Source organism: Sylvia atricapilla, chromosome 1 (genome assembly GCF_009819655.1).
Source record: "Sylvia atricapilla isolate bSylAtr1 chromosome 1, bSylAtr1.pri, whole genome shotgun sequence".
Classification (NCBI taxonomy): Eukaryota; Metazoa; Chordata; class Aves; order Passeriformes; family Sylviidae; genus Sylvia; species Sylvia atricapilla.
The window spans coordinates 138,039,259-138,061,868 of NC_089140.1; the positions used below are offsets into that span (position 1 = coordinate 138,039,259).

The following is a 22,610-nucleotide window of genomic DNA, read 5'->3' on the forward strand; positions in this document are numbered from 1 at the left end:
TATGTAAGCAACCATAAGAACTGCTGAGCACTGCAGTATGTGCTTTATTCATGGCTGCATAAATACCCTTCCTCTTGGGACATGCCATCTGAAACCCTTACCTGAACACAGACATTTCTGTCCTTTCTTTGAGGGACACTATTCTCTTTTAACACACACCAGGAAATGGGGTCACGCTCCCTTTTACACAATAGCCTAATGGCTTGAACACTTGTTCAGGAAACAGGAAAAGTAGGTTCCTTTCCTTGCCCTGTCAGAGGGGATCCAAGCCTGCTTCTTCACCTCTGCTGGGCATGTCCTATGCCTTAGCTACAGGCTGCTATGTGGAAGACAGCACCTTCCAGCCTTCCTGTTGATGATGTCCCCTTACTAGTCAAAAAAATATTGGGGGTTAGAAAAGAGACTGCCTGCTCTGTACTTGCCAGCAACTTGCCTGTCTCCAGACTTCAACATACACATTAAAGAGTCATTAGATCAAAAAGAGAAGGAGACTTAATCATACTGCAGCAAAGGCAATAGCTTTCAGCATAATGGCTGTTAACTCAGCCACATGAACTTTAAGTGAAGTCTTTATATCCAGTATAAAGGCTACTGCTTTAGGCACATCCACAAAGCCTTACGCAGGCTCAAAAATCCAGCAAGACAAAGCTGCCTATAGAGATTGATCAATTAACTAAATGTGAAGAAAAAGTAATGGGGGGGCACGTCAGCAAAAAAATCTATTGAACTGACTTCAAATATTATTTTGATAAAAGCTATAAAGCTGATTAACACATTCCCTGGGCATTCAGAGATGTGATAGTGAATGTTTTTTAAATCTATACTGGCAAGAAAGTTAATCTCCCAGAAACTGCTCAGTGATTTTACCCCATCCTACGGAATTTATTATAACTCAATGAACCAAAGACCTCTGAAGAGAAAAATGGGAAAAAAGAGTACAGCAGATTTTTAACAGAAAATAACATTTTCAAGGGAATCTTGTTGGATTAAATATTTGTATCAAGTAAAAATCTGTACAATAGGAATGCCAGAAAGGTTGCCACACAGTTCCCAGACAAATCCTTTTTAGGTACTACAAAACACACTCCCATTATCTGAATACCTATACATGAAGCTAAATGTGTATTCCTAAGTTTTGCTGATTACACCTCCTAAAAGCTGCATTTAAGGTTGGGAGGGTGGGTTTTTTTGGCTGTGGGTCAGCTTTAACTTCACTTCTGTGACACATGTCCAAAAATGCATTTGATTTCTTTTTTGAAGCCCTCAGCAAATGGATCACATCCCTAGATCTCTACAGATAGGATAGGAGATACTGTATTTTCCTGCACTCAGACATTTTCCCATTGCTTTTTGTTTGCCTTTGTTATGAATGCAAACTATGGGGCTCCACAGAACCCTATACTACAAATCTTTGGATACTATCATCTTAACTGACTACTGTGAGCCATGTCAAAGTCAGTCATCTTCATCCTCTGGCTTCTGTGTCCAGTTCCATGGCCTGAGACCATAAATCTATGGATAACTTCCAGCCTAGCTACAACAGAACAGTTTGCTAAGTGCAAGGGGATCAATAAATCAGATCCTAAGCTCAGTTCATTACTATCTTAAGTTAATTACAAAGGGATTCTTTTCATTCAGCCCAGTACCTATACCAAATAATAGTGTTAACATGAACCAATTATTCAGGTTCAGTTCCCACTCACGTTATACAGGAGTTTGACTGAACCAATTTTAACTGGAGCACCAATCAGTATGACCCCTTGTTGTGGCAGGAGATGCCAGCTATTCAGATGCATGAGAAAAAACCCTCCAAAATGGATATGGGAGTAATATAAACATGAGTGGGTGCAAAGGGGATTTTCAAATGTTCTTTTACTTTGTTTATTACTCTCACAAAGCTGCTATGAATCAGGAGTGGGGAGGAGAAAGCAAAAAAAAGTTAATCAGTTACTTATCTTCTGACATGTTCTGGATCAACATCTGGTGCATGTGCAATTGATGAAGTATGGCACAAACGCTTATTTAATCTTCTATTCCCAAATTCACCAGGGAAAACTAGCACCCTTAAAAATTAAGCATCTAGAGCCAGTTTTTTTTTTTTTTTTTTTTTTTTTTTTTCTTTCAAATACACAGCCAACATTGTATAGGCTGTGTGTTCTATTTTGGAAAATGTTTTTTGTCTGAGAAAAGACTGATCTTAAGTAGATTATCTATGGGCTGTTTCCTACCGCTTTTTGTCTCCCCTGCACTATCTTACTGCCAGAGTTTAGTAGACAAGTATAGTCTAGGTTCAGCTGTTTTATTTCTCATTCTATCAGTTCAAACTGAGATAGCTCACACATCTGTTTTATTTCTGAGAGCACTGCAAAGGAAAAGCGTCCAGCTCATTCTAATCAAGCATAAACTTTCCTATAAATAACTAAGGACCTAACGAAACAATTGTTTGGAGGAAATGAAAGTGTGTTTAGAAACTCAAATTCCTCTATACTGTATGCCTGAGCTGTTCCAGTTTGAATGTCTTCCTGACAGCATGGATCAGTTGCCCTAAGATGCTGTCCCTGGAGTCAGCAAACTGAAACTATAGCAGGAAATCCAGGTATTAAGATCATACTATAAGCTAATTATAAATCATCACTTCCCAATCTGACATTATTCACTTCTAACCTCTTTTAACTACATCATGTATTTGCTTTCTAATCAGAGTTTGACAGGAGAGAGTGTCTGACATGAGACAGTGATGTTTTAGTAAGACAGCAGTTCAAAGACTGCAGCATAGTAACGACTTTAGTTTGATTCGCTGTTCCACAAAGAAATTGTAGAGTATCTTTAAAAAGAGGAAAAGTTCAAATTATTTGAAAAGGTTCAAGTTCCTGACTTGTTTGCTGGTTTTGGCTTCTTCCTTGAAGTTAGATGTTACCCATCTTAACCTGTCTTGCAAAATTTCTTTCCTACAGCTACAGTTTCTGCAAGATGATTAAGTATTTTCGGCCTCTTCCTTTTTATTTTAACATACCCTAGGAATTTTATCTGGTGGTTACTACAATGTTTCCATGTATGCAGTCACTTGAAAATGGATGGACATTTGAGCATGTTTTGTAAGCAAACATTACTTTGGTTTTTCTTAAAATCTGGAGTTTTGTATCATGTAGAATACTGAAATATCCTACTGTATCTCTCAGCTCAAGCCAAAGGGGTTTTTTTAAATATCTGGGTTTAAAAAAAAAAAAACAAAAAAAACCCTATTATTTTTAACTAATTAAATATTAGCTGATAAGAAACTAACAGAAAGTCCATGAAAAACTTTTGAGTTCACTCTTTCATGGTAAAAATAATATTTTTTTTTCCCCAGTAGTATCTGTACGTTTTTTTCCTACTTCAACTAGACGAGAATGACTAAGGCAATAATCCTTTTCTTACACGCTTACTAACATGAAGGACAGCATGGATTACTGTTACTTTCTGAAATGTTTTAAATATCCATTGTGTATCCTGTTTTTCTGGCACTAGACAACTTCAGAACTGCCAAGACTTGCCATTTATTTTATCTTAATAAGGAATCAATAAGCCAAATCTTGACTCCCAGCAGCTGATAATTTAGGATTACATTTTTAATTTCCAGCTGCCGTCTTTTGTCTATCTGGTTGTTATTTTTCATTATTATTTGCTCTTTTCTTTCTATGACAGTAAATCCTTCAGATATGATTACCAATTCAGCCATTTGCCTGTTTGCTGAATAAGATCTCTTGCTATTGATTACCATAATGACTAAATCCTACACAGAAATGTCACTGGTCAAAAAGCCAAATACCCCTCTACTGTACAAGATGCTCAGCAGATCTGCAGCAAGCCTGGCTAAAATAGACCAAAAGGGTTCTAGATGCTTAAGCAGCTTCTATGAGATACAGTAATCATGAGGGTAGGAAAGGCTTTGCAAGATCTGGGTCTGCAGCTGAGAAGGCAGTGAGCAGAAGCAGGGAGGCTGGGAGCATACAAACCTGCACATCGTAAGTCCCATTTAATAAGACAGGCCTCTGGGAATTGATGTCCTGCAGTACCCCTGAAAGCACAGTGCGGTTGACTTTCTGGAAGTCTTTGGAGTGGCTGAATTGCACCATGTTGTGGAGAGCCAAAATTTTAGTGTCGAGCTCAGCATCCTGCCTGGTGCGGTTGTGCAGTCCTAGGTGGTACTTGCGGAAGTGTTTGATGAGATCTGTGGGGTCGTTCCCGTAGTAACCATACCCACAGATGTTGCATTTGAAGTCCTGAAGCTCTGGAGACAGAGGCGCTGTATCTGGGTTATCGTTTACCAACAAATCTGCTTTTGATTTGTTCAGCCTTAAACCCCCATCTGAAGGCACTTGTGGGTTTTTTGAGGCCATGGGGACTGGGCTTGAGCCTTGGCCATCAGTTTGACCACTTTGCACTTGCACTGTTTCATCTGAAGCTTTTGGCGACATCTGATGCTCCTCATTTGTCTCCGCTGCATCTCCTGACGGGGTACAGACCACATCTTGGGTGTCATCTGCATCTGATTTTTGAGGAGACTTCAAGGGCTCACAGATTCCCCCAACAGCTGGAGATGAGAAAGCCAGCATATTTCTGTCTGTCACCTCATCATGAGGGAAGGATGGAACATTTCCTCCCTTATTGTGGCTTTCATAATTGAAGCCAGCCTTTTCACTCAGCACTGAGCTTTTCAAGTCCTTTTTAACACTGGAAGATGGCTCTTGGACATGCATGCAAAGTTCCTCCTTGTTACTTAACTCTGCCGCATCACCCTGGTCAGTATTTTCTTGCATCTGCTCTGCAGAAAATTCTTTTTTCCTTCCAGACTCTTCACTTTCAGTACCTGTAGACTCAAGGGTCTGTACCTCACCTTCACTAGCAACGTTTCTTAGAGGGGGATTCTTTTTCCGGACCATATCTACCACAGAGAAAGAAATAAGAAAGAAAGAAACAGAAAAAAAAAAAAAAAAAGAGAGAGAGAGAGAGAAAAAAAAGAAAAAAAAAACAAACCTATAGAATTATTCAAGATACATAACAGATTACAAGCCTGACACTTTTAAAAGCATTCTGAACTACATGAATACATTGAATATATCAGCTTTTCAGAAAATTTTTGTTGAATATGTTTTTAAACTATGCAGAACACTTTTAAAATATTAGCACACTGAGACTAAACTTAACTAAAAATAGAACTGTAAAAAAACCTACAAAAACACTTCCATGAGAGTCAGTGAATTGCAGGTTTCATTATCTTTTGGGACAATAACGGTCTGGTAGAAAGAATTTTAAAGGAAAGTTCCTTTTAAAATAATTTTAGAAAACTAAGGGGAAAAATAAACTTTTGAACCCAAATGTTCATACACAGTACAACTACATATAATGTAGCTTTGCAAAAATACGCCTAAAAGACATAACCTTAAGAAGAACTTAAACAAGTGTTCAGGAAGAAAACAGATTCAGGAGAGTAAGTATTTGAGGTTTCGGAGAAAGTATTTTCCTAAGCAGGTATCAGTTTCTCTATAGCAAAAGTTTCCCCTCCTACTGCCCATAAACTTCAAACATGATTATACAGATATTCTAGAGTCTGGCCCCACAGTCCATTATTCATGTAATTAGTTCTATTTGCCAAACAAAGAGAAACTAACTTTATTAGGAAACCCGTTGTCAATAAAACTTTACAGGCCAGGATTCAGATATTTGACATCACCGTGTGGCTGAGCCAGGATCTGCCCTGAAAACACCTGGAATCCACATGGATCTAATCAGCCAAACCTTTGTCTGTCTTTGCAGACATAGCCACTACTGCTAAATCCACAAGTACACTTCCAGGATCCATTTAAGAAAGCTGAGATAGGACAGCAATAAGGATCAGAGAGAAAGGGGGAGTCTGCCACCGATGAGCTCGCTGCTTTCTGAATAGGAGAGATTATGGAAGGACAAGTAATCACATTATGCAGGTAGTAAGTCAAATTCCTCATCCACTTCATCTTCCCCATTTTATTTCAGAGAAAATATAAATATGAAACTCCCCTGCTTTCTCCAATGTGTGGTTCTGGATTTGATATTCATCACCAGCTGGTTTGATCCATTTGTGTTCACATGCTAGCTATGGGCAGAAGACAGATGTGCCCCAACTCTTCTATGCTCTTAATTCTTGCCAATGCTGTATACAAGGATGGATGTTTCTCTTTGCCAAATTGTGTGTGGTCTGGTGGCAGCAGCCTGCAGTACCACACATGAGATGTGAACTACAGATTCAAGTCTGGGCCCCCATTCCCAGGCCAGCCCTGGCTGGGCCCTACAGAGGCACGGGAGATATATACTGCTGTGCTAAGGGGGGACCACTTGGCAACTCTGGGAGCAGCACTGATGTGCCCCAAGCAATGCTGCATCCAGACCTCTGAAAGGACAACCTTCTCAAAACAGAACTTTGGGAAACAAGGCTGGGGACAGAGGTTAAAAACAAAAGAACAGGCATCTGTACATCCCCTTATTTACATCTGCTCCACATGAAAGGCCACTATATGCTCTGTTGATAAAAACAGACAACATCTTAGGGGAAATGTTCAGCTTGTGTCTTGGGCTGGCTCTGTTGTCTTTGTGGTTGAGCTGATCCACAGGCAGCAAGGCGGCTTTCACACAGAATGCCAGCTCGTGTTACAGAAATTCTGACACTCCGTGTGGTCTTAATAGGCTTCTTAAATGCCTACTGCAATTCCTTACTGTAGATAACACATAAGCTTGGGAACCAAATGTCTTCTCTTTAATATCAACTACATCTACCAGGGGATGTATGAGCTAAATTGGACTTCTTTTTCCCCAACAGCTTCTGAACCATGAAGTCACTCAGAACTCATGAGAAAATATTCTCTGCAGTGGTAAGAGAACTATTACAATATAGACTCGGCCTACTAAAACAACATGCACATATATATAATTCAAGGTATAAAGATAGTCATCAGCCTTTCAGCATTGCTACCTCTGTGTGAGAATCCATGAATGCTCTTGGTTAACACACATTAAAAATATCTGTGAGCATCTCTGGTAGGTGTTCAGCTAAGTACTTTTCTCCTGGTTACACGTCCCAAACCATTTCTAAAATAACTTCCGTTTAAATGCAATTCATGGCAGACAACAGAGAAAGAAGTCCTGACTGCACAGAGAAGAAAAAATCAGAAATCGAGAAAGTAAACATCGTGACTGTTACCTCAGTCAAGATTAAACAAGACTAAATGCAACGTTCTAAAATGTTTTTGTTACAGATATTTTTGGCAGATAAGGAAAGCTTAGAGATTTGCTATCTTCATGGCAACTGACAGAAGAGAGTCGCAGAAAAGAACAGAGTAAAAGTTCCTTTAAAGAAAAGAAAAGAAAAATCTGGAATGTATACAGGCTAACTGGATAGTACATCTAACTACTTTAGTTCTAATTTTCCCAATACATTTGTAAGTCTGGGTTCTTAATTGAGGGGAAAAAAGAAAATTGTATCTGCCTAATGGAGCTTTTTCATGCAGTATTCTACACTTGGAGAAAGAAAGGAAAGAAGAAAGAAGATAACATTTACTTTCTTAAGTTGAATTTAAAAGTATTTTCCCTACTTTTTTCTTTTAGTTTCTGAAAAATCATCTGTCATTTATTTGTTTGATATCCACTCAAGGGGATGGTAAGAAAAGACACAGGGATTCTTTTTGCTGCTGAAATTCCACCACTATCATTTTTCAGAGACATATTATGTAAATAAAACTACATTTGCAATACTCCTAAATTGAAGAAACCATCCCCTAGCAAGTCATAAGTTAGATATAGAAAGAATATCGCCACTCTGAAATTATTATCTCTAAGACAAATAACAGATTGCACAATGTTTTATTGTGTGCCAAGAACGTTTTCGGTTAACAATTTCACTTGAAAAAATAGATCACATACTTGTAAAATCATACCCAGCATTGACTTCATAAGGCATGTGGCTTTAGAGTGCTTTTTACAATTATTAATTCTATTAGTCAACTAGCAGGCGGGCTAATGCAATTGTCTTAGAAGATGCACGGAAGACACAGAAGACATTTTGAGAGCTGATCTGTATATCTGCAAAACAAAACAAAAAAAAAAGGTTTTCCTTCCTAAATTATGCATTCAAAATAAAGTGTTTACTTCAATCATTTTTATACCTCTTGTACATTCCCATGCATCTATTACTGGGCACTATACAAATAGAGTCTGCTGTTCTCTATTTCCCTCTAACACGAGAAATCCCATAGCTCTCTTTTCATCAGACACACGTGCTCTTGCACACACACACACTCTCACACAAAGAGACAAAAAATATCTCAGAGCTAATGTTTACCAAACACAAAGTCTAAAACAAGTTTAAAGTAACTGTTGAAAATAAGCTGTAGAAAGAAAGTGTCTTAAAAATTCACATGCATCGTCATGGGACTGGCCTAATGGGATAGTTAATGGCATCTAAATAAGTCCATCAGCAGTTGTAAGTTAACCTCTGCTGGCTGCCTTATGTTTCACTTCAAACAAAATTAGTGGTGCTACTTTCACTGTTAGCAGGCAACTTCCCACATTTCTACAATATCATCACAATAGTAAGCACATTTTTGGGTCCTAGTAAAGAAGCCTAGTGAAGAACAGGCTTTAGGACTAAACTGCCTTTTCATCACTGAAAATAGTGATCTGGCCAAAATAAAAGAATTACTAAGCCTGATGTGAATGAAACGATCTCTCAAGCTGAGGGAATTCTGGATAAGGCTCAGGTTGAAGCTATATGTACTTTTCCTCAAAAACAGTCAAGGCTCCTCTATGTGGTTCATACATCTGCAAGCTACAGTCTTTTCTGTTCAACAGTCACTCACATCAGTTTATCCCTGGAAACAAAAACTTCTGCTAAAATCACTTTGTAATTCAGGATAATGAATTACCACATGAGTCCTGTATTTCTTTAAAAAAAGAAAAAAAAAAATAGAAGAAAAATAAATTCTGGTAATCAATAGTTTCTTAAGAGTGGTGAAGATAATGGCTAATTACCTGCTGATCACCAGTTCCCCAGCGGTTCATTGTTGTTGCTCATTACTTTTACTGAATGTGACAGGCTTGTCATCAAAGCCTATTGCAACAGAATGGTTGTTGCCTGGTGCTTGTGATGCAGGTTTAGGTCAGATCTTAGTCATATGCTCTTTTTAACAAAATAATCCATCTAGAAATATGTTTGAATTTTAAGAGACGCCACTGACTAATCTTTGTACAAGTAGATGCACAAGCAGACAAAGAGCAAACTTATACTCAAGGGTATATGAAGACTGTGATACTATCAGTCAATATGCAGCAGCAACAGAAAGTTAAATGAAAATACACTTTTATATTCAACAGGCTCAAGTAGGACATCTTTGTTAAGGGATAGTAAAATTAATACTTTTACACTCATATATATATTACACACCCACACAAAGACGTATAATGCACATACGGCGCTTGAACATCAATCATTTTCCCAGAATAATGCAGAAAAAAATCATTAACTCTCAGTGTCTCAGCTTAATATATGTGTAATACTTACCTATCTCACAGGAGTGTTGTGAGGCTTAATTAATTACTGACTGTAAAGCACTTTGTGATCCTCTAATGAAAGGTGCTACATAGCACAAAGTAGTATTAAAATCATTAGGACCACAAAAAAGCCCTGTGGAATTCCAGCCTACACTGTCTGTTGGGGTTGGGAGTGATCTTATTATTAAAAGAAGACCATCAGACTAATTTTCATAATTTTTTCAACATTTTCCCCCCTTTGCTGTTGTGATAGCACGTTAGTAACTAGAAATGTAATCTTTATCATCTTAATAACAGACACTCATGTAGTTTGTTACTGCAGGGCTAGAGAAGAGAGCAGGGCTTTTGGCATTCATCTGGCTTTCCCTTTTAAGAAAAAAAAAAATTGAGAGACATATTTTGACACCTTCCCACACTCCACTCCAGCAGGACAGCCGATCATGTGAGATCGCAGGATACTTGCTATAGCTGCATGGGAAAATAACACTGTGGTTTTAATTTCTCTCCTTTTTAGACTTCTTTTTCTTTCACAAGAAAAAAAAAAAAAAAAGAAAAAAAAAAGAGGAAAAGCAGAAAAAAAGAACCCACAAGACAGAAAACAAAACCCAGTTTATTATACATAAATAGACTACAAAGACTGTCTGCTGTTCTTCATATAAAAACCCCTAAGTGTTCAAAGTGCCGGCTTCTATCAAGCACATCAAGTCCTAATCAATGTGGAGCCTCCTCCCTACTCTCCATACAACAATCGAGCAGCTGTAAGGCACACGAGCTCCGAAGCCAGAGCGCTCCTGTTCTGAGACGGAATTTCTGGGAAAGCATCTCGGCGGCGGGCTCCGTCCCCGGGGAGCCAGCCGGCACCCAGCCCTCCTCGGCAGCCTGTCCCGCCGGGCTGGCCCAGACCTGTGCCGAGCACAGCCACAAAGTTAACGAGCTCATTAGTCCAGCCCACAATTCAAAGACCTGTCGTGTTTTCTAATTTAGGCGTAAAAAAAAAAAAAAAAAAAAAAAAAAAAAAAAAAAAAAAAAAAACAAAAAAACCAACTGTAAATAACACTGGAAACTCCAGGCGAAATTGCTGCCCTCACTGAAAATTAGATTACTTTTCATGCAAACTACCCCAGACTCAGACACAGTGGTAGAAGACTGGCCAAAGCTGCTGCCCTTCTACCTTCCCTTGTGGACACTTGCACAACGAAATGACAGAAAAGAGACATGAACAGCTTCACATCCCCACCACCTCCAGCTGGGACACAGAGCAGGAGGCAGTCTCACACAATGCTTCTCTCCCACTTTTAGTCGTGATTCTCAGAACAAGCCTGCCAGCTAACAACCAACACATGCCCCCCCCCCAACTCTTCTTTGTTGAGAAGGGAAGGAAAGAACAAGCCCTTTTGCGTAAGGAACCCAAGAGTCAGGCCCTAAACCATAGAAGGGCACAATAAGCTTAATGACAAGCAACTGCCTCTTCAACAAGAACACCTGCTTTCTGCTTCGGCACAAGTGTCTTCATGCACCATGCAGGACAGAAGATGTCACAGCTCTAGGCAGCTGACAAATTAATTCCAAAAGAGTTTTTAATCTATACATACTTTTTTGCAAGCCCTCAAACTGCAAGTCCAGTCTTTCCTGCCTGAAATTGCTAAGGTAGAACATGATTCCTCGTATCAGTAAAATTAGGTGGGATCAGACATTGTAATTGGACAAAATCATCTGTTTGGTATTTTACACTCCACATGCTCCACTGAAATTATGATAGCTTCATCAATCTAAAAAGAGCAAGGAGAAAACCATGCCTTTAACATCGTATTAGTAGAACAGCATTATAGCAAAACATAGCTGGTTTTTCTCCTCCTCTCCTACTCTTTTGCATTTTCAGGCTCTTCAATTTAGCCCCTGATCATCGATTTGCCAAGGGCTGTTTGCAATTTTTTCCCCACAAAGTCTACAACAAAGAGACAAATGAAAATACCTGTGGTCTGTTCAAGCTTGCTCCTTCCCATTTACATTTACTTTCCCAATATCGATCATTCTCAAATCTCTAAAGGCGCACTTTTGGACATCTTAAATCTTGTTCAGCTACAAAGTACCATCACCTTCAAACAACTCTCATCAGATAAATCTCTTATTAATTCACACTGAATTAATTCACAATGATCTTTTCTATTACCTTATGCTTCAGAGCACAGCACACATCAGTAGTCATCTAGCCACTGGAATAAATCTAACCTTTTCTATGGGTATAAAGCAGACAACTTGGTCATTTCAAGAGAGTTTAGGAATGGCATTTCAAAATGGACTGCTGAAGCCCACTTCCAGGCACTTACTTAATTTTAAGCTCACTCCTGGGGTAACCACACAGACACTTCCAAGAGAAACTGAAGGCAAAAGGTGATTTGTCTAAAGAGGTGACATGAAGGAGAATTTTATGTTCTCTTGCAACCAAAATGAAGAACTCTAAAACTGCTTTTATTTGCAAGTTCCTGAGCACAGCAGGTTGCTGCTCTGCACTTCTTACTGGCCCGCTGCAGAGAGCTTGTTCCTACCTGCCCTCCACTGCCATCCTTCCAGGATGGGAGAGCTCAAAGAGGCAAGATTCACTCCGCCCCCACTTCCAGTCAAGTACCTAAAAGCACCCTGTACACATGACAACTCGTTAAAACTCAAAAAAGCTTGTGAAACACAAAAACTGATGTCACTGCCATGTTACGGATAAATAAAACTATCTACAGAGAAATGGAAAATTCAAAGTGTTCAAGTTGACGTGCAGGCAGAGCTCTTGGCTAGTGACTGAACCTGGGTTCTCCAGATGCCCAAGCCCACATTCCCCTCCCGCATGTATTTCAGTAAAGAAAGCATCACCCTAGCACTTGGCAAAAGGCCAAGATCCCGTAATTTAATAAGGTACAGAAGGAGCATCTCATGCAAAAATCTAAGTGCTCCAATTTATCATGACAGTTATGGGATAAGCTGACATTTTATTTGTATGTAAATTAGTCTCCAAAACAGCATTAAAAGGCCGCACTTTCAGAGAATATTATGCCTTTGCTTCTCTGTTCTGCATTTATCTAAACTCAGCTTTGTATATTAAAAGTAGTTTAATTTTTATGTATTGATGCTGCTTTGCATGCTCCCCAGTCTACTGTTATTGCACCAGGGGGAGAATCCAGCCTGATTTGCTTACTGCAATAAAGTAACTGAATTCTGCCAGGACTGATACATCCTATGAGAGCCCTGCCTGCCATCATCTACAAATCCTCAGTTTGTTCTATTAATTATCTGTCCTTACATTTTATAGGATGCAGAACATTCCCTATTGGATGAAACCAGAGGTCCATTTAGTCTGATGATCTCTTTTGGAGATACCAGATCCTTCAGTGAAGGCTCAACTGCTTTTGGATAGAATCACCTACTTCTGTGAAAAATGTCTTGCTCCTAATCCTCAATGCTTAAGACAGTGGCTTACTTTCTAAAGAGTAAGAGGGTTTTTAGTTATCTCTCAAAATTTTAACTATTTGTTTTTAAGGAAGTCTTATATATCCCCATGTCCAATAAAAGTGACCAGTATCTATGTTAATATTACAACAATACTGGTATCAGTGACATCTTATAGCTCTCACTCTACAATCTAAACAAAAAAAAAAAAAAAAAAAAAAATTTAAGAGTTTAGAGTTTGCTTTTTGTCAGTGGAGTAGTTTTCCCTCAATCTTGTACTAGCAAGAATCAAAGACCCCCTGGGCAGTGGGCACATCTATCACAACCTCACTGTTCATCCTGTCTTTAGGGCAAACAACCAGTGTCTTGCCAAACTCTTCTAGTAGGTGTGGCAATCTCATATGTTTCAATTTCTTTTCAGCCTGAGTAAACGCAGTGCTCTCTGTAATCCAAATGTCCTTTGAAGACAATGGTAGTTTAGGGCTTGCAAATGACTCAGAGCTGAATCTGAGTTGAGTGTACTGGCAGAGGCAAGCACAGTGCTACCCTGAGATGAAGAGTGAGGAAAGAAGGTGACCTCCTGGCTCCTAAGCAAGAGCAATCAGGTGCGGGTACAAGAAATGACTCATTTGTTCTTTTGCATTAAGAATACAATGGACTGATCCTATTTCCCTTGACAGTAATGGCAAAAGACCCACTCACTGCGAGAGAAGCAAGTCTGAGATGTGCTGTCCCTTTCTGCCAGGTGAGGTCTATGATATGAGAGAAAGGCATCAGAGTTCCCTTGCCCAAAACCTCAGTCAAATGGAACCATAAATTACTTGGGAGAAAAGAAAAGATGCAGGGAAATAAAGGATGTGTTTTGCTATCATTCCTGAAAAGTTCAAATAATTCTATTTCCAACTAGAGGCAAGATCCTCCCATTTGAAATGGAGTTGAAATTTCAGAAACTGGGAAAGAGGCAGAAGTCTACAGACTAGACCAAAAGCAGAAACATTAAATCATCACCAGAGAGGGCATTATTGTAGTACTTTTCCAGCCAGACCAGAACCAAGATGAACATGAGTTTGCAAAAATGTCCTTAATTTTTTTCCTTTTTTTTTTCTTTTTTTTTTTTTTTTTTGTTTAAAAAAAAAAATCTGGCAAGGGTTTCCAGACACAAGTTACATAGGTAAGAGAGGGCAACCAAGGGCAACCGGAGTTGAGCCCACATACATCAAAGCAGACTCAGGCTTTGGGTACCTATCCAAACTGAGCCTTCAAAGGTTCTGATGTTGCCCTATTGTTTAGCTTGAATCTTGTCTAAGCTTGTTCAGGAGAACCCACATTCAGAAGTATGGAAGAAGGTAAAAAGAACACACATTTTCCAAACTGTGATTGCAAAACAAAACAAAAAAATGTAAATCTACCTGCTGCAGGGTAATACTCGTAAGCGTGGCTAGCTATTGTTGCTCCATGCTTTTCAATTTCCATAAATTAGCATTCATTGCCGACATTATTAAATCCAAAGTTATTTGGATGCTTTGATCAGCAAATTGAACTTTGAGTCTATATATGATGTACCTATATTGACTTAAGTTTACGAAACTATTCTATTTCCCTATTTTAACTTTTTTCCCCCACATGCTGTTAGTTTCTGTATATCCTACAGCCATACATTCCAAACACAGACTATTCTATTTAGTAATCTATTCAAGAATTTAGATAAAAAGAAAAGCAATGGAAATTGTTTGGCAATCTCTATATAAACAGTTCCTATACATTTGGGTTGAATCATCCAGCAATCACTCATCTTGACATGCCTGTGACAGATAAAACTTTCATCACCAATATGCCCTCTTGACTTAGAGATCAGCATACAGGGGATCCATATTACAAAATCTCTTTTACCGTTTATGGCTCTCACAAAAATTAAAATCACATTAAACATAAGCAAGTCAGAATTTTGGCACTGTTTTCCCACTCAGCACAAATAACCCCACTCTCCATTGTGAATGGGGGAGAAACAACAGCAGTGGCAACCACAACAAAAGAGTGGATTGTGTGTTCCCTACACAAAAAAGAAAGCTGTGCCTATTCAAGAAATCTTGGCCATTTGTCAGAAATCACAGAACTGATGTTGGAGCCCAATATTAGCTCCAGCCAAAGCAGTGGTGAATTACCTTGCCTTTCGAATCATCCCTATTAACAAGGAAAGACTCTATTGCAGCACATATCATATGGTCCTCATGCAGACTGAGAAACAGAGCCACTTTCTTAAAAAAAACCCAAAGTATTTTAACATTTAAACATTTAAACATTTAACATACTAAACATTAAAAAAAAGACCAAAGTGAATGCAAATGGATTCACTCTGAGTGGTTTGTCTATTATTTGCCCTTTTTATCTCTTATTTTTCTTTTGAAGCTGAGAAATGAAGTGAAATGCTGATGAGAAAGCTGGTCTTACAGTGCTTCCACCTTAATAATTTGTTATGAAATGGCTTTAAAACAGTAACATTTTTCGGACAGCTGTAAGAAATGAGTACATGCATTTACTGAGGAGCATGATTTCTGTTTTACCCATTTCAATTCTGGTCAAAAAAGGGGGAAGGAGGGTGCAGAATAAGAAGACTCCTTGATACTCTGCTGATGTGGCTTTGCAGCAGCTTCATGAGTGCTGGCAACCCTTTAAAACTGGCAAGGGATGCCAGCGCCAGCCTGCTGACTGCTGGATGAATATATATAGTGCAAATAATGCTGTTCTTGAATCAGTTTTTCCCAAACTCCCACATAAACTTTCCATGGGAAAATCTCATAATGCCTGCATAAGTGATGTTATGAATCTAGCTTTCAGCTTTTGATAGAAAATTTCTTACACTACTGGCTTTGATTCTTTATTGCACAAAGGGGTGGTGCCAAAAGCCCTCGCATTAGCCTGGACCATACAGACACCAGAAATTTAATTTAAACATCAGTAATCCGCCAGGATCGTAAAACACAAACAAAAAAAGATTTATTTTTTGCCCTGAGAGGTAAATATGTAATTTCAGAAACACAACTACAACATAGGTGGCAGAATCAACACATAGCAACATACAGACAGAAACTAAAACTACCAGCGAGAGGAAAAATCTTCAGTCGGCAGAGACGAACAGAAGTGAATAGTTGTTTTATTCCTATTGAAGACATATTTTGAAATAAGTTGGGCACTATATTTCTTTTCCAGCAATAACGCACCTAAATGTTCCTTAAAATAATGTAACTACCTCTCTAAAGGTTACAGAGAGGTACAGCCACAGACTACACTAATATTTCCATTCTCAAAAATCCCCTGTACGCAAGCAAGTCTTACCACATTGCTCCTGTCTTCGTACTCAGAGCTGCCTTCATGCCACCTCAATTTCCAATGCAGTACCTCACTAGTCTGAGCTGATCTGTTGTACTGGGATGTATCCCACAAAAAGTGAAAAGTTTTGCCGTGTTTTCAATTATAAAGCAAGCAACTATTAAAGCAACTTCTGGGTTCACTGGCATTTCGGAGTAAAAAAAAAAGTCCCAAAACTACTTGCAGAGGCTACAACAGCACCTTCTTTGAAGTAATGTTGCAACTTGTGCAAAGGAATTTGGGATGTACCTGAGATCTGAAGGTGCGGGCTACAAATTAACACAGCCAATTAGCTGGAGGAGCTGAGAGTCCAACACGGATGGGGTGAGATAACCACAACTGAATAAAAAGACTGCCAAATGTGAGCCAATTGGCTGAGTACAGATCATGTCATTCTGCTCATCTAGCTGCTGCCCATCAATAATCTGTTGCTGTTTGCTCTGCCCATGACAATCAATCCAAGCTAGGGCTGCTTCTAATTTTCCAGTCTAGGAATAGCTGCAGAACATCCACAACTGTTTTTTCAAACAACTCAAGACATAAATGTTTCACCCCCATATCAGTGTGCAAATTCTTCACAAAATGGGACTAGTCAAAAGTAAATAATTAGTTCTGAAACAGTTTCATCTGATAAACAAGAAGACATAAGGCTGCAAAAGCGATCTTTGTACCATTAACAGTCAGGAGAGAATCCAACTTCTAAAATTACTTGATTAACTGATACGAGACCCAAAACCTGTGACAATATTGTAGAAAATGTTTCACAATAGACATAGTCATTTTTTAGGGATTAGTATTAGCTATAAATTTCTTACCCCTTGAAATCTGGTACAACCGGATTTATACAGCAAAGATGCCTTTCTCTGAAGAAGACAGAGATGAAATCAGAGCCAATTAAATTTAAGCATCTCTTAAACTATTGTTTTGTTAAGCAGTATGTATTGAAAGAATAAGAATACATGAGAGAAATTAGAAATTATCTTTATAATTTGGCCGTGGCTTCTCTTCTTGTGAGTAATGAGAACAGCCAAAGATCACAGATAAAAACCTGAATGTCATAAGACACTCATACAACCACTGTATGTAGATAACAAGATGAGCATATGCCTATATTACCTGAAGAACAGAGACTGCAGTAAACCAATGTGTTTGTGAAGTACATGGTATTGGGGTGTTCTCCAGCATCAAAATCTACTGATTAAACCAAACACAGACTCGAGTCTCTCTTTAAAAAAAAATAACCTCGTTATCATTGAATCCCGTATCATCTTGATAGACCTTGTCCTATTAATAGAAAAATAATTACTCTTTATGACTCCCAGATCTAAAGAAGCAATTTGTTTTCCCATCCTATTACACCCTAAGTTGTTGAAGCTTTGGATCTCCTTTGAGTCAACCTACTTGCAGTTCCCATTTTGCCTGCTCACAAGATGGCACGCTTGTCTCACGCCAACTGCACAAATAAGTCTGTATTACACTCACAGCCTCAAGGATAATTAAAGGTTAGGCACGGAGGTGGCAGCAACACCACCAATGGCACCGGCGGGGCTGCAGGTCTGTCTGCCTGTGCTGTGTGCCTGAAACACCATGTAGGCACTGACCTGCTGCTTCTCCCTTCCCAAGCTCAGGTGTGGGAAATGGGGGGCTCAGAAGCTGCAAACCCCAGAAAAAAGAACGTGTCTCCTTAAGCCCAAACTGAACTTTATCTACGTAGAACTCTACATGCCTCAGAGCTGAAGGGGACTTGAGTAATTCATGAGTACACTGTAATCTGGGCAACATACACACACTTGATTAGACTCTAAAATTACTGAAAATTATCATCTCCCTTGTGTCTAACAGCTTGACTTATCAATGCCTTATGTCTCATTATGTTTCCATTTGAATCATGACTGTAAATCATGGGAAATACACAAAAAAGAATGAGACATAAGATTTGGGTGAAAAAAATGAGGATGTATGAGAGACTGGACATGAGAAACTTTAAGAAAACATTATAATCAGCAACAGAAACATCATATAAACTGAGAAATGGCATGTCTACTGGAGGTAGTGGAATAAAGACACCATGCTTCACTCATCCCAGGTAGAATTAAAATTTGTTCAGATTTAAAGAAATGTCCTTTTTTCCCTTTTTTTTCTTTTCTTTAAAGACATATGCGGGTAATAGAAACAATAGGAACATAAGAATATAATTGTAATTGTTGATTTCGTTCACATTCACTACAAAAGATCTGCCAAAACAGAAAAGATACCACCTTTAGCTTCAACTGCAGAAAAAGTGAATAAAGTCAGGGACTTTTGTTTACATGGTAGGCAAGTACACATATTTAACTGTACACACAGGCCCTTCCAGACATAATCTGTGTCCTTTATACAGGTAACCAGCTCCTACACATTTTCTGCAGATCCCTGCATTTTGCTCTGAATTCACAGAAACACAAGAAAATTTGATCTTTGAACCCAGCAAAAATGAAATACATCTTAGGCTGTACTGGAACTGGCATGTGACCACCATAACTGAGGTTCAAGAAGTGAGGAAGTGTTAATGGTTTAGGCATCAAGATGAGCAAAAAGAAGACCCATGTGCCAGCTCACACTGCCATAGCAATGCTGTGCAAGCTGCAAACAGTGAAGCCACATGAGAGCATCAGACACTTCTCACTGCCAGTTAAACTGCTTCCTATAATTATAAATATACAAAGGTTAAAGAAAATTATTACAATGCACTGATAGAAATGAATTCTCAAATACTCAAAAGATTAATCAACAACAGTCTATCAGCATAAGATACTGTGGCAACACTCAGCATTTCTGAAGCAGACAGCCTGGCACTTCGTTTGCTTCACTACATGAGAAAAATCCAACATCAGATCAGGGGTGCATCCCAACTGTGGGATACTATTCTGTAGCTCCCAGCCCCAAATGCTCACCCTGGCAACATCCCGACTACGCGTCAGAAAATCTGGTTTGGCACCAATCTCCAAAGCATTTTGGACTCCATCAGTAGAAACTCAAGCGAACAGACAAAACGCAACATGCGCCACCCAGCAGATTAGAATTGCAGAGCCTGGTCTGCAGGAAAGAATCAGCAACTGCTCAGTGCTGGCTTATGCTTCCTATGAGCACTCCACCTTTCAGCAATATTGAAGAGACACTTTCTTCTCTAGTTTATAAAGCCTTTTTTTCATTATTATTTCTTTCTTTTTTTCTCTCCTTAAATAAAATAGTAAATGATTAAAATAGGAGAGGCAGACCTATGGTTAGGCAAGTAAACATGGTCTCATAATTTCCTTTGTGTCCACAGAAAATCAACACTAATCACTCCCACTCCAAAACAGCCGTATCACAGCTATGTTTACAGTGTTTTTGTAACACTCATCAAAAAGTGAGCATGGCCTTGAGGCCAAATGACAAAGCAGAGACTGAAACTCCACTACACTATTCTCAAGTCACTTCTTTCCATTTGAACTAGTCCATCAGGGTCTAAAAGTCTCATTTCAAACAGCTGTATCACAGATGAGCTAACAAGACAAATACTCAAGTGTTTATGCAAAAATACTAAGGAAACTGAATGATAACAAAAGTTTCATGGTATTTTCAATCTAGAGAAGTACAGAGATGTACAGATAACTACTGAAAAATGTATTGAAAGTGGAAATGAAAACTACTAGGGAAGAGTGCAAGCTCTGTGAAATAACAATCCCTCACAGTTTATTAACAGTGATTGAAGAAGGAAAAAAGAAAGAAAACACTACAGCAGTAGATAATAAATACAAACTACTCCAAATCACACTTCAAAAGGCCTTATGTCCCAGGCAAAATTTTGAGCATAAAGAGGTAAGTAACAATGTCACAGATGATACTGCATTAGGAAAACCATTTAAAAATGTTTAAGAAAGATTCATTTTAATGAAAATTAATGAAGATATGGAAGATACAGCTCTTCTCTTTACCAACATGTGAAGTGCAGCTCATTTAGACTAGAAACACAATTGCTAGCAGCAGGCAAACATTAAGGAGGGAAAAGCCTAGAATCCAGTTGGCATAAGAACAAATAGACTAGCCATGATTAACTTTGGGCTGGAAATGAGAAGGAAGGGTTTTAACTGACAAAGCAGTGAGGCTATGAAACATCCTTCCACCAGACGCTGTCAAAGCAAAAAACTCTACCTAATTTTAGGATGAAGGTGGGTCACTTCATAAAAAGGATTACATACTGTGGTTGATGTTCAAAGAGCTCCCCATTGCTCACAATTCCCACAAAACTTCAGGACAACATACACAAATCCATTTTTCAGTGGATGCACAGCCTTACCACTACTCCATAACAATATACATGCCAAGGGCACTGTTTCCTCAAAAGCAGTTGGGGTGAGAGTTACTCTTTGTCTCTCTAGTTTTTGTTTAAATATTTTTATTTTCATAGTGACCTTCTGCATTCCCTTTAGGCCAATAGCTTTAAAGACACACTGTCTTCTGCATTCAAACGAAATACTGTAAATTAACTGTAACATTATAGACCTTTTTTGAACAAAAGGCGTCCTTTCTATCTACTGTCTTACCAGTCACTTGTAGGTCTGACTGTGGCATATTTCAAGCAGGCATTTTACATTCTTTTTGTATTTTGAAGGCAGTTCAGTAATTAAAAATGCAATGAGAAGGCAATTCTCAAGCCCTCTACATAGGTTTCACTAAAGACACCCAAATTTGACAACACTGCTTTGCCAAAAAGAGTTACATCTAACAGCTACTTTTTAAAGTGAAGAAAAAAATAGGAGTAAAGTTATTTTCAGTAAAATGTGCACAGAGTCTGAGTAGGACTCAGATACAGGTAGAATCTGTAAATTTCTGATAGAGACTGACAGATCAAGTTCAGGCATTTTGAGACTACACCTTGCTGGTCATAATTTTTTTATTTTATTTTATTTTATTTTATTTTATTTTATTTAACACAAAACATTAAAATTCTGAATGCTACAGTTTTCAACTGAACTTAAATCTCTTTGGATGGAACTAAACAGGTAATGGGTGATACATGCTGCTCTCTCTACTGAAGAAAATAAACCTTTTGCTCCAGTTTAATTGGGAAAGAATAGTGCCTGTCTTCCTGCTCCTTCCTGAAGCTACTGCATCTCTGTACATTGTTGCAACACTCCTGTTCTCACATAATACACAATACCAAAACAGAGATGACTACACAGAGAAGTCTAGTGTGGTCAAACTGACCAGTGCAACTCTTAGAATTTCTAAAAAGCTTTTGCTTTTTATGGGGTTCATTTGAGCCTGAGCAACCTTCACATATTATTTTGGTTTAGCTGTATAAACATCAGGCCATTTGTTCCAAGGTTCTTCTTCTTCCACACTAGCACAATACATTACTATTGCTTTTTTCTTTCTGCTGCATTGAAATGCATTTAAACCTTTATTCATTTATTATTTATTTATGGCACACACTGTCTGCTAGAACCAGGGCTCTTGGACAATCCTTGATTTCGCAGTCCTTCCCAGCATTTTGTTTCTGCCTGACATAACACAGGAAGGTCTTTCCCCCCCCCCCCCCTTAAATATAGTGACGTTTCTGCTTCTGCTTGTGGCAAAATGCAAAGACTTCAAGATTTCCACCAGGAAGCACACAGAGGAGAGGGTAACCCTGACAAAATTCCAAGGAAAACTTGGTTACATTTCTCATAAGGAGCAGAGCTGTTACCGAGTCAAGGAGAGGGTGCCACAAGCAGATCCAGCATCCAGGATGTGCAATTTTACGATGGACTTAAGCCCTGCTGGACCTGAAGGGATGCTGCCCATCCCTTCCCCACTCACTGTCTGCGGGCCCAGGCCCTGCCCTCCCTCTGCACCACACCGGCTAAAAATGCCCTGCTCACACCCCAGGGCTGGCAGAAGGCCAGTCACATTGTCCTTTCAGTGGCAACTCAGGCTTGGATTAAAGGAGCTCACTTCTCCTTTGGACAGCCCAGCTCCCATCTCCTTCTCTGCCTCTGCAAATTCAACCAGCACTGGAACCAGCACTAGGAACAAGCCAGGAAAGGGTCACACACTCCTGAAAAACCTCCAAACCAAAGCGGTACCTACTCCTCACCCAGAAGGACGACAGGGCAGGTGACCATACTGAAGGTCCTGGGGCGGGGGCCACACTCCTGGCCTGGCTGAGGGCTCCTGCTCACCTGCAGCACACCTTTCCAAGACACAGGGAACACAAGGCCATCCCTGACAGAGCAGGGGAAAAAAAT

At 39.1% G+C, this 22,610-nt stretch overlaps 1 protein-coding gene across 3 annotated transcripts in view; it reads right to left on the reverse strand.

Annotated features, from left to right (window-relative positions):
- The window catches only part of TRPS1 (transcriptional repressor GATA binding 1), a 211,733-nt gene that overhangs the window by 164,412 nt on the left and 24,711 nt on the right, over window positions 1–22,610 (reverse strand). For 2 of the 3 annotated variants that reach the window (XM_066335012.1, XM_066335000.1), the window contains exons 2-3: window positions 7,933–8,091; window positions 3,996–4,924 (exon numbers count right to left, since the gene is read on the reverse strand). In XM_066335012.1, the coding sequence (XP_066191109.1) occupies window positions 3,996–4,924; window positions 7,933–7,969 (966 nt within the window). In that variant the 5' untranslated portion in view covers window positions 7,970–8,091. The remainder of the gene's footprint in view (window positions 1–3,995; window positions 4,925–7,932; window positions 8,092–22,610) is intronic. The other variant, XM_066335007.1, reaches the window with a different exon arrangement.